Here is an 11697-nt window from a genome sequence, read left to right on the forward strand (position 1 = left end):
AATACTGGATTTCAGTTTGAGTGAACAATAAGAAAGAGTTCATTACCTCCTCCTGCGAGGCGTAGTGAGGATCTGCAGGGTCCACTGACCAGTAGCAGTAGTCAAAACAAAACTCCAGAAGCTTCTCCCTCGAGTCTATGGCACTGTCTGTGCGCCCGTCCAGCTTTAGGGGAGAAAGCATGGAGAGATTATTTGTTACCATCCCTTTTTTATTTGATATACACAGATAACAGTCAGCATTATGTACAAGGCAAGAAATGCAGAAAAATACATCAGCTTCAACATGACAACATTTCTTTATTAGCATTGTTTGACTGCACACTGAAATCCAAAGTATTTCAAGAACACAAGCTTATAATAACAAACACCTGTCAAAAGCTAGGTACTACAGCTTTTGTTTATGAGCTTGCTGTGGTGTGAAATTGCAAGCAAGCTCTTTCCATTCATCAGCGATGCATTCACTCCTCCTCCAGTTCTTTAGCCGCCTCACTGCATCAACATTGAACAGCTTTCTGCTTACAGCGAGTGAATCCTGAAGAGCAGCATTTGGACTTGCCCAGGCACAACGCTTGTACTCGCAAACAGTAAATTAGCTAGACATCTCTTCTAAATCACTGCACTGAACCCTGCAAGGCCAAACTGTTTGCATGAAGAGGACCTGCTTGAGACCTATCTTCAGTCTGTGGTGGTCTATGTATTCTTGAATGTTTTTCTGAGCATATTCAGGTGTAGCCACTTTGCCTTAAGGTTAATCCATCATACTGCAATGATAGAGAAAGATTTAGGACATTGCAAATTAAGTTGACATTATTTTGTATGAACTGTGGAATCTGTGATCTGGTGTTAGCCATGTTTAACTAATTGTGCTCATAGTCAACTGTTTTCTGAGCAATTTCTTACCTTTAGATTAGTTGGTTAGCCAGAAATTGAATTTCCATTTGAAGGACTAGGAACATCCCTTGTTCACATGTGGTTGGGATAAAACACCTCACTTTAAATTTCAGCCTGTTGAGGTTATTGAGGTGGATTTTAGCAGAGCAAGTGGCAACTGTGGCTGGCAAACACCACCTCATCTCTTAACCAATTAATAACGCAAATGTAAGAGACATCAGTGAATGGGTTTCTTGGGATTTGAGCTGTCATAAACTCAGACACTTCGTTTATTGTGACTACACTCATTGTCCGCTGTACTTAAATATCTGTTAAAGGCAGGTTAAACACTTAAACATGGTTAAAAAAATTCATGTGTGATTTTCACTCCTAAATTATCATCTATTTTGATTAACCTGTATGTGTTCACAGTCAAATAATGTGTTCATCAGTATTGAGCATAGACTGTATAAATAATGAACGTAGTATCTTGACGTCACTCATCTGTTTCTGAAGCGCTGTTTTGAGGCCAATAGTCGGAGGGAGCCATATTGGAAATGTTGAACTCAACCTAATGTCAGTCCAGCTAGTGTGAGGTAAAGAGGCAGGCTTTGAGCCTCCTAGCCAACAGCTACAGTGTTCCCTCCTGTCAATCCAGTCGTCTGTGCCTCTCATAATGAAAAACTTGTAATCTTAATATCTTTGAAATTGCCACGTTATGGAAAAACTCAACCCCCGTACAGTGTGTGCCGATAGAGAAATGAGCTATCCAGACTACACTCGTCTTTTGTACCAGACTGTAAACATGTTCATTTCTGCTGTAAAGATCGGCTTTTTTGATTTTGTGTGTATGTGGTTTCCAAGCAGCAACCTCCGGTCTAAAAATATGAGTCCAATGCGGAAGTGTAAAAAGCTGCAGTTCATCCAGGATCCGCTTGAGGCTGGCTCTGGAAGTACCAGAAACCACATACACATGAATGTGAAAGAGACGATCATTACAGCAGAAATAAACATGTTTACAGCCTGGTACAAAAGACAAGTGTAGTCTGGATAGCTCATTTCTCGATGTCCTCTCACTGTGAGGGGGTCGAATTTTTTTCTAACGCGGCAATTTCGAAGATATTGAGATTACGAGTCTTCCAATGAGAGGCACAGCTGCCTGTGGGAACACTGTAGCTGTTGGCTAGGAGGCTCAAACTCCGCCTCTTTACGTCACACTGGCTCGACAGAAGCAATATGGCATCCGCCGACGATTGGTCTCAAAACAGCTCTTCAGAAACAGATGGGTGACGTCACGGACAATACGTCCATATTTTATACAGTCTATGGTGGTTTCCGGTACCTCCAGAGCCAGTCTCAAGCGGACACTCAAGAAACTGCACTTTTGAACCCTTCCACATTGGCTCCAATTCTTGTGGCCGGAGGTTGCCTCTTGGTGTTGAGTTATATGCCTTGTATACTGTCATTAAAGACTAACTCCCAAGCAGTTTGCCCTAATTTTGAAGACTGACCTTACACTGATCACTAATTTGTAATGTTTTTGTTTTTTGTCAGGTTTCAGGAGACGGTCCTTTAGCCAGTATATAGGGGAGAACGGGGTTGGTTGTCACACGGGTTGGTTGGCACACTCGTTATATCTCGCCACCAGAGGACGCTGTCTCTCAAATTGGGGTATGGAAATTTCCAGAATTAGGATCAGAGCTCACCTACATAGTCTTCTCTGGAGTAAGACAGCTGAACTTGAGGTGAGAGGACTTTTTGTGTTTTTCATGTCAAATTGTAAATATTCAGCTCCTCAGTATTTTTCTTCTAGGCTTTTAAACGATGGGTTTATAACAAAACAAGTGTTACCCTTACAAAGTGTGAGGGGACAGCTATAGTTTAGATTTTTAGTAGCTAGCTAACTAATTGTTAGATGGTTGTTAGCCTTGATGCTAGCAAAAAATTCCAGTTGGGGTTGGTCGTCACATTCTCTTTGGGGTTGGTTGTCGCATGTAACAACTAGTTCAGTTGGCCATTATTGCTAGGCCTATTAGTTTTGTTCTTTATGTTGTTATATAGGCTGGCCTAAAGATGTGTTTCCTGTTCATGTTCCTTGCTCATTTTATGTTAAAATGCATTAAGTTATGTAGGCCTATCACTTGTCAGTGCAATTAAACTTTCAAATTTAGTTCTGCCTTTTGCCTTTTTTAAAAGATTTTCCCCATAAAAATACCATTGTGACAACCAACCCCATAGTGTGTGACAACCAACCCCATAGTGTGTGACAACCAACCCCATAGTGTGTGACAACCAATCCCATAGTGTGTGACAACCAACCCCATAGTGTGTGACAACCAATCCCATAGTGTGTGACAACCAACCCCATAGTGTGTGACAACCATCCCCATAGTGTGTGACAACCAACCCCATAGTGTGTGACAACCAACCCCATAGTGTGTGACAACCATCCCCGTGATGGGGTTGGTTGTCAGAAAGTGTCAGAGTGCCTTTGATAGTTAATTGCCTCTTTGTTACAGTGAGTTGGAAAATGAGAGGGATACACATTTCAAGACAACACCTTTCGCTTCAATTTAATGTAGGAATGACTATTGAAAGATGTTTTGATGATGAGCAATCGTTAGTAAAAAGTGTGACAACCAACCCTGTTCTCTCCTACTTCAAATCATAAGTCACTTATCCAAAAGGATGAATCTATTTAATCACATCACAATCACTTAACATCTTCTTTCTCTGACTGAGGTGTTAAGCAACACTAAGCTGTGTGTATCAATTTTGTTCACAGCAATTGGCTTGCCTGAATGCATGACCGTTTAACCCCTCAGCACATTTAGGACGTCCAACAATAGGCCTTGTAGTGTAAGGGATTAGCCAAAAGCAACACCAGCCAACAGAGCTCCAACCTCTGATGAGCTAGTGTAAGGGGAACACTGACTGCTTTTAAACATCCTTATCTCGGTCTTATTTCAAACTTTTTAATTAAGTTCAGTAGCTCTTTATAGCTACCACTTCCTTCTGTTTGTTAGTTAGCCTCGTGTTTATTGTTCCCTTAAAATCCACGCTTTTTTCTCTCAGTCTCAGATCCTCTAAAAACTGTCCCACTTTCCATAAATAATCATTCCCGGGAGACCCACAGCAGCCGTGGAGTCTTGATTCGTTTCCATGCAGAGGGAGGCCATATGTGGTTCGTCTCTGTCACATTATTTGTAACAGATTCTCTCCTCCCCCACCCCAACTCCTCTCTCATACGTCAGCAGTCAAAAATCTGAGTGTAAACAAAAAGGGGTGATTCTTTTACCGCCGATTTGATCAACATCTTCAGGATCCAGATATTTGTGTGTGAGATTAAGATGAAGTGAAATGCGAGGTTTGAAATTAATTCTGCACTGAGTTCCTTTAATCTGTTTGTACATTTGTATTTTCTGTAAACAAATAAGGTGAACATTTTGATAAATGCTGCTCAGAAGGCTTTTTTCAGCAACAATCTACACCCAGCAAATACACTAAGTTCTATCATGTCAGTATGAGCTAATGCAAACATGCACAAGGAGGAAAACACAAGGCTAGGGTAACATGTTCCACACTGAAACAGTAGAACCAGCACCAGACTGTCTGCAGGCAATGGAGCTCAACCAATCACACAAGTCTTCTAAACCATCTGACACTGCAGGTTAGTGAAAGTGTCGGCTTACACTGTAATTATTCCCAAATGTGCCGAACCTTATGGAAACCTAAATTAATAAGGAAAACAAAAGAAGGTTCCTTTTAGGTTACATAAAGTTTCAAACATACTTCTTATCTTCCAATCAGAATCATGCTCTTACAGAGTATTTGTTTGGTTTAGTGTATTTTTGAGAAGCTTTTCCAAGCAGTTCAGTCTCTATTAGAGCTTCAGAGTGCACGTGTTTGACAGGCAGGGTCTCAATTTGTGTGTGTGTGTGGGTTCAAAACATACAGTATAATAAACAGCAGTAAAAGGCTGACCCAGTGCTGTAAACATCCTGTTGCTGTGATAAATAGCCTCTACTCCCAATTCACCCAGGCAGACACACAAATTGACTCAATTCTGTACATAACTGTGCACACTGCAAATAATTCAGCACTTGCCAAGATTTTAATTCTTAGATTGAGACATGTTAGAGGAATGACCTTGTTTTTAGAGTTATTCACTAGTTTGTAATCTTTGTATGGTTGAATCTTAAATTGATTATGAACATGTCTTTTTTTGTCTCAATTAGTCTGGGAATCTTAAATTGAGTGAATGACTGTTAAAATAAGCTACATCGGTTGTCTCACCTAAAGCCTCATCAAAATCAAACTTGTTTCAAGATTGAGTAACAACTTCAAGTTGCTTGATTTAAAGCTAGACTCCGTCTAACCCCTCCCCTCCTCCCTCGGAGCTCCTCCAAAAAGACGCCCCCCCGCTCACATGCACGAGTGCCGCTGATTCTCGACCATATGATCGTTACTGATTCAAAACCGGTCCTCACCAAAACATTCTCATAGTGAAAGTTAAAAACACAAACAAACATGGCTGCTGTTAGCACTCACAACTATCATGCTAGCATTATCCTGTTGTACCGGTGACACGATATCAGGAGAAAAGTTATAACACATATATAATACTGTAACAGCTCTACTGTTTGTTAAACGTGTTCAGTGTAGATGTTCTTAATTCCTACAGTGTTGACAGTCAGTGAAGGCATCAGGAGAGGTGTAGAGTGTGTAAGTGGGAGAGAGGAGAGACAAGAGGAGAAGTTTTTCATTCATTCAAACATTGATTGTTGTTTTGTTGGTTGGCGTGATTACAGCCGACAGTGACCGGTTATTAAAACTCAACGTGTTCACGAATCGGCTCGTCATCACTACAGCATCCAGACGGACGCTACAGTCCATATATATTTTCTGTAGGACTTACTGAACGTCATTAATTATTCTGCTTGTTGGTGAGAGCTTTTTAGACTCTGATCCGGACTACAGTCCTGAGCAAAGCACCTCATCAGGTCAGCTGGGACAGGCCCGAGGACGAGCGAGAGGGGCAGTAAATAGAGTCAGGGGAAGTAGAGGCAGGAGACGGGGACTCGGAGGAGTGCACGCCGGGGAAATGTACACGCAGGAGGAGGGCAGAACAGCAAGACGGGATTTGATTGGTTTAAATTTGGGGAGCCAAAAAACGGTGATTGGTTAGTGTTTTCCCAGGTTTACTCCGGCTGTAGAGAGCAGTTTTTTTCACTCTTTTTTAAGAACACATCATGTATTGATTGCCATCAGGACATAAAGATCATTTTAACCAGTATGACAAAAAGTGTATCTAAATCTGATTACCAACCCCAGCTTTAAGAATAACACATAAGGCATCTATTCAAAACACAGTTCATCTTGTATCTGATTGATTGCTCATAGTTCTCCTGTATGGTGATATGTTTGTACTGGTTTGGCTCTAAAGACTGTTTGAAATGTCTTGAAGTATGCATCAACCCTGAGCCACTATTAAAGTGTTCTTGATGTCATAGGTTGTTAATCCTGACATGTATTAAATGTTGCCAGTAATCCAGCTTGCTGTTATTGTTTCTGTAGAAACATTTCAGAGGTATATTCTAAGAATAAGAACTGGTTTAAAGATTTTAGTTTTAGTTTTAAGATGGATTAGGGTTTATTTTAAGATGAGCCAGCTTATATCAAGAAACAGTGCAATCGTAGTTTTCTAATAGTGAGTCATTTCTTATTTAAATTGGTGTTGTTTTTCTTGTCCCAAGGTCTTAATTTGCTCAAATTAAGTATACAAAATAAATCAATGAGACTTTCTTTGCTTATATTCAGTATATTTCACTTCTAACTGTGCTGTAGGAAGTTTGTTTTCGAGCAGTTTGAGCTAAAAATCAGTATTCTACTTATTTCAACCCTTTTTAATACTTTCAGAGCCTGCTTATTTCTACATTTAACAATCTCATTTTAAGATTTCTTGTCAAGTAACTAGTTTTAAGAATTTTTCACCTTGAATTAAGTTTTTTTACCCTATATTTAAGCTACCCTTTTTTGCAGTGCAACAGCTGAGTTTTGTTTTTCACTCCAGCACAAAGTAACACTCACCTTAACATTACGGATCTTCACAAACTTGTCCTCCACCTGTACTGCTAGCCTCCCTCCGTCCGCACTCTCCCTGTAATAGAAGAATAACTGCTTCAGAAAACATCCACATTTTGCATTAATATATCAAATAAAGAAAAGAAGATGTGAGGTAAACGCTGAGATTTGATCAGTGTCCCCTCCAGATGCAAACCAGGCAGTGATTTAACAAAAGGTTTCACTTTGGATTCAAGTCTAAACAGGTTTAAAATCCTCTTCCTGCTGATGCAGATCTAATTGAGAGGGTGTCCAGATACATTTAAACCAGTTCCACTTGACTTGAGGCCATCACATGACAGCGAACACAATGAATCTGCTTGTGTGTGAGATGTCCATGAAATTGTCCCGATTCAAATGAAAACAGACCCCCACACACCCCAGAGACTTGGGCTGTCTCCACAAGAGCACCCACATCTTGTGTATGTGTGAGTGTGAGTGTGTGTGTATGTGTGTTATGGGGAGCAGTGTATGTGTGTAAAACAAGGTCAACTCAGCAATGTGAGCTCCTGCAGCTGGACCAAGCACATTCTGATGCAACACATGCGAAACTGGAGGCAATCACAACACAGAGCTGAGAGACTTTCGATCTCCAGGAGCGATAATGACGGCGAATATTGCTGCCGCCTGCAGAGCAAGCTTCTAGCTGTGCCTCCGTGGTGGGTTGGGGGGCAGATGGTGGGGCTGTTGTAATCGTCGGCTCTCCCTGTGTTCCACCACGCGGGACTCATTTTGCCAACTCCAGCGGCGGCCCAACCCAAAACCACTAACCTTCAATCTCAGGCTCAAACTAGCATGAAGGAGAGGAGGTCTGAGGTTGGAAAATAGTACGCCTCATAAAAAAAGTGTTTTGATACAAACCGAAGATGAGCAATTACACGATTGTGTCGGCATGTTTTTTGCACATGTGAGAGGCTGCTTTCAGGGTAAAGAGGGCAAAAGGATCCCATTGGTCAGCTGAAACAAAGAGTAGCACACTTTTATTCTGAATGAGGAATGCAGATAACAGGCTGATGTTAATGTTATAGCAGCACGCTCTTATTCGAATATTAAAGCATGAAAATAAATCCTTCGTTCATAAAAGAAAAGAACAGAGCAGAAGACAGCTACAGTGTCAGACCCAGAAATCAGGAAGCACACATTAGCATGACAGTGAACATTATGTATAAGAAATTCTTTTGTCATGCAAACTACCAGGAAGACTTGTTGAAAGAATCATTGTCCAGCCCTCCATAGCCTGAATAATGCTTTGTTATGGGACTGTAGTGGCCTTCACATTAAAGTGCCCTCACAAAACATCCTGCAGGAGGTGAAAATAATTCAATGTACTACTACAGAACTCATATATACTTTATCTGAAGCCCCTGAAGAGCTGTAACTCAACATGTTGGAGCAATCTGCCGGTTAATGCAAAGGGAGAACTTTACAACCTCCTTGTGTTGCTTTGCTACTTAAACAGCAGATTTCACTGCACTGTAAAACCAGAGGGGAAACTATTTTCCATAAATGCCTTTCACTTAACAAAGCAAGTGGCTTAACCAGAATGAATAAAGAGGATTAAGCCTGTTTTGTGTATTAAACCGTTTAGAACCTTCTTAGAAATAATGCTGACAGAGTTGATTACTTGTTAGACAGAAACAAACTAAAGCACACAAAGGTCTGAACAGTATTAGTTGACTTAATCTGCTTTCTGTTGTTTACATGCCATGAAATGAACCTTTCAAACCCCCCCACCCCCCATCATGACATTTCAATTTAACATTTGGTTCTGGAGAAAAATGGTCAAAAGCTGCAGCAATGGGTTAGAATTTATAATACAGACTAAAGATAGACCAATTCATCAATTGGGCACATTAATCAGGCTAATTAATGGCATATCTGAAAAATCTGCATAAGCAAATACTTTGGCTCACAAGGCCAATGAAAAATAAACAAATAACATCTGCAGACACTGCAGGCACTAGTAGACACAGTGTGGCTACTGTTGAGCAGTGTTAACATCCCCCTAGCATGTGTTTCCCATCTTAAATGACTACATATTGAATCTAAAACAGGCATTGGTAAGTGTATAACATACATTCAGATGTATGGAATAACGCATTTTAAAACTGCTTCTTATATAGTAGTGATGTTCTGAAATCTACGGCATAACCCAATGTCTTTTCTACTCCATGATTTAAAGTGTATCTAAAATTCCATCTAAAACATGCTTCTGGCTAAGCTGACCATATAAGATCAGGGGTGTCAAAAATATGGCCTGCAGGCCAAAACCGGCCCTCCAGAGGTTTCAATCCTGCCCGTGGACGACTTCCCAAAGTGAAAAAATGACTGCAATTTATCAATAAAAGTAACTGCTATTTCAGATCTGTCCTCTTGGGGCCACATAGAATCATAGCACTGATGGAGCGCACCTGAACGGCGCTCAGGGAGAATATTTGCAGTTTGCATAATTCAGGTGGAAATTCATAGACTTTTTAGAGCACTTCAAGATCCAATCAACACTAAAGTTTTCGTATATGTAAAATGGTAACAGCAGGAGTGGTGGTTCCACCTGTTTCGAAAAAAGGAGCCACATATTGTGCACATGCTTACCATACATGTGCGTACGTCATAGGTGCGCTCCGTCACTACTAGCACTTGCACTACACCCCTGCATACTCAACGCAACTCAACTCAACTTCATTTATATAGCAGCTTTCATACATAAAAACATGCAGCCCAAAGTGCTTCACAGAATAACAGAGACAGAAAATAACAGCAATGGCAGGATTATAAATAAAATACTTAAAAAAAAAAAAAAAAAATCAATACAGTAAAATTAATAAAATAAGTAAGAGTGGAAAGAAAAGTTAAAAAATAAGGTAGAGTTAACAAGATCAGGTGAAAGAAATAAATAAATAGATAAATACATAATTAAATAAGATAAATATATGTTAAAGCAATGATTCAAATAATAATGGTTAAAATAATAATTAAAAAACATAAAATATTAATAATAAGAATAAGCATAAGAATAATAAGAATAAGCATAAGAATAATAACAAGAAGAAGAAGAAGAAGAAGAAGAAGAAGAAGAAGAAGAAGAAGAATGCACCTTTTATACAACACTGTCCAGCTGTTCATGTTGGAGCTGAGAGGTCCAAAATAGTCAACTTTACCTTCATTATTATAATCTATCTGTTCTTCTGATGTTAACGCCCCTGACTTAAAGTGATTGCTGTTAATTTCCTTGTATGACAACTACTTAGTGCACTGAAATTAACTATAAATAACCTTATCATTGCTGCTCTTATTTGATTTTGTAGGTCATAAAAAGGCATCGGTAGTAGTTTCCATTTCTAAATCAGATTAAAACTCCTCATTGGAGCTTTAATTCAACCAAGTGGGGGTCACATAACATAAAGAGTCTGCAAACATCACATGTAATTCCTACACCCCATTAGCTTGCGTTCATTTCTGTTCCTTAAATAGTTTGGTTGCACTAATTGACCAAACCCAGCACATTTTTCTGCACATTACTCAACACCACACACACAGTTGTTCTGCACACAAGGTGCTTAGTCAGACAACACTACTGACAGCCACAGTTGTCATTATTCACATGTGCACCACTTCAGTTTTTCTCACTATAGCTAACCTGCTAGCTTAGCTTATCGTCTTTATGACTTTTCAAACAGCTTCATGACATTATACAACTAAAGTTAACAAGTGGAGATGAATGTTGGTGTGTCGAAAAATAAACAAGCAGCAGTCAGGGGACAATGGGTGGCGACAACAGTTGTGACATAAAGCAAAGTACGGAGGCAGTTTGAATAAGTATATCCATTTACGACATCTTATCAACGCCTTTAAATCAGACTAACTTTAGCTAACTGTGGGTCCAACTTACCTCGCGTTAGGAGGGCGAACTCGAACTGCAACTTTCACGTTTGCCATGATGCCTCAATGATTTCCACTCAGCGGTTTACAAACTCTGAGCTGGTGTGAAGTCGCGTGAGGTTCTCCTTTGAGAGCATATTGAGTCTTCTGTCATTTGTGTCCAGTAAAAGTTAAGAGCGGGTGGGAACGGTCCAGCCATCCGCTGTTCAAGTCATCTCCCCGGGATCTAGTCGTGGGTTCAACCGCCCGCGGAGTCTCTGCTGCAACAGCCTCAACAGAAGTCAAACTTCCTGCTGGACAGAGAGGGAGAGGAGGGAGGAGATGCTGCTGGATACTCCTCCTACTTTGCCATATTTACATCCTTCTTTGCATGCCTGTTATTATTCAAATCCCACTAATACTGAAAGGTTTAAACTGTGGATTGTACTTAATCCACTGGATGAAAATGATCTGATTGTTATGGGAGGAACTACCAATAGATCCCCGTTATAATGTGTTGAGTTAGTTCCAACTATCATTACAGTGTCAAACTTGAAACAGGGATCATAACATAGTATAACCTACCAATTAAAGCAGATTAGGCTAAAAAATGTTAGTAATTCAAAATAATCCACAAATCATTGGATGATCTAGGACAGGGGCGTCAAACTCACTTCAGTTCAGGGGCCACATACAGTCCAAGTTGATCTGAAGTGGGCTGGACCAGTAAAATCACAACATAATAACCTATAAATAATGACAAATCTAAATTTTCCCCTTTGTTTTAGTGCAAAAAAGTACAAGTACATTCTGGAAATGTACACATTTAATGAACTATATTTCTAC

General features: G+C 40.0%; 1 protein-coding gene across 2 annotated transcripts in view; it reads right to left on the reverse strand.

Annotated features, from left to right (window-relative positions):
- The window catches only part of stard9 (StAR-related lipid transfer (START) domain containing 9), a 56254-nt gene extending 45039 nt beyond the window's left edge, over window positions 1-11215 (reverse strand). For both annotated transcript variants that reach the window (XM_034675362.1, XM_034675361.1), the window contains exons 1-3: window positions 10883-11215; window positions 6961-7030; window positions 47-163 (exon numbers count right to left, since the gene is read on the reverse strand). In XM_034675362.1, the coding sequence (XP_034531253.1) occupies window positions 47-163; window positions 6961-7030; window positions 10883-10929 (234 nt within the window). In that variant the 5' untranslated portion in view covers window positions 10930-11215. The remainder of the gene's footprint in view (window positions 1-46; window positions 164-6960; window positions 7031-10882) is intronic.
- Window positions 11216-11697: the final 482 nt, after the last annotated feature.

Source organism: Notolabrus celidotus, chromosome 22 (assembly GCF_009762535.1).
Source record: "Notolabrus celidotus isolate fNotCel1 chromosome 22, fNotCel1.pri, whole genome shotgun sequence".
NCBI classification, from domain to species: Eukaryota; Metazoa; Chordata; class Actinopteri; order Labriformes; family Labridae; genus Notolabrus; species Notolabrus celidotus.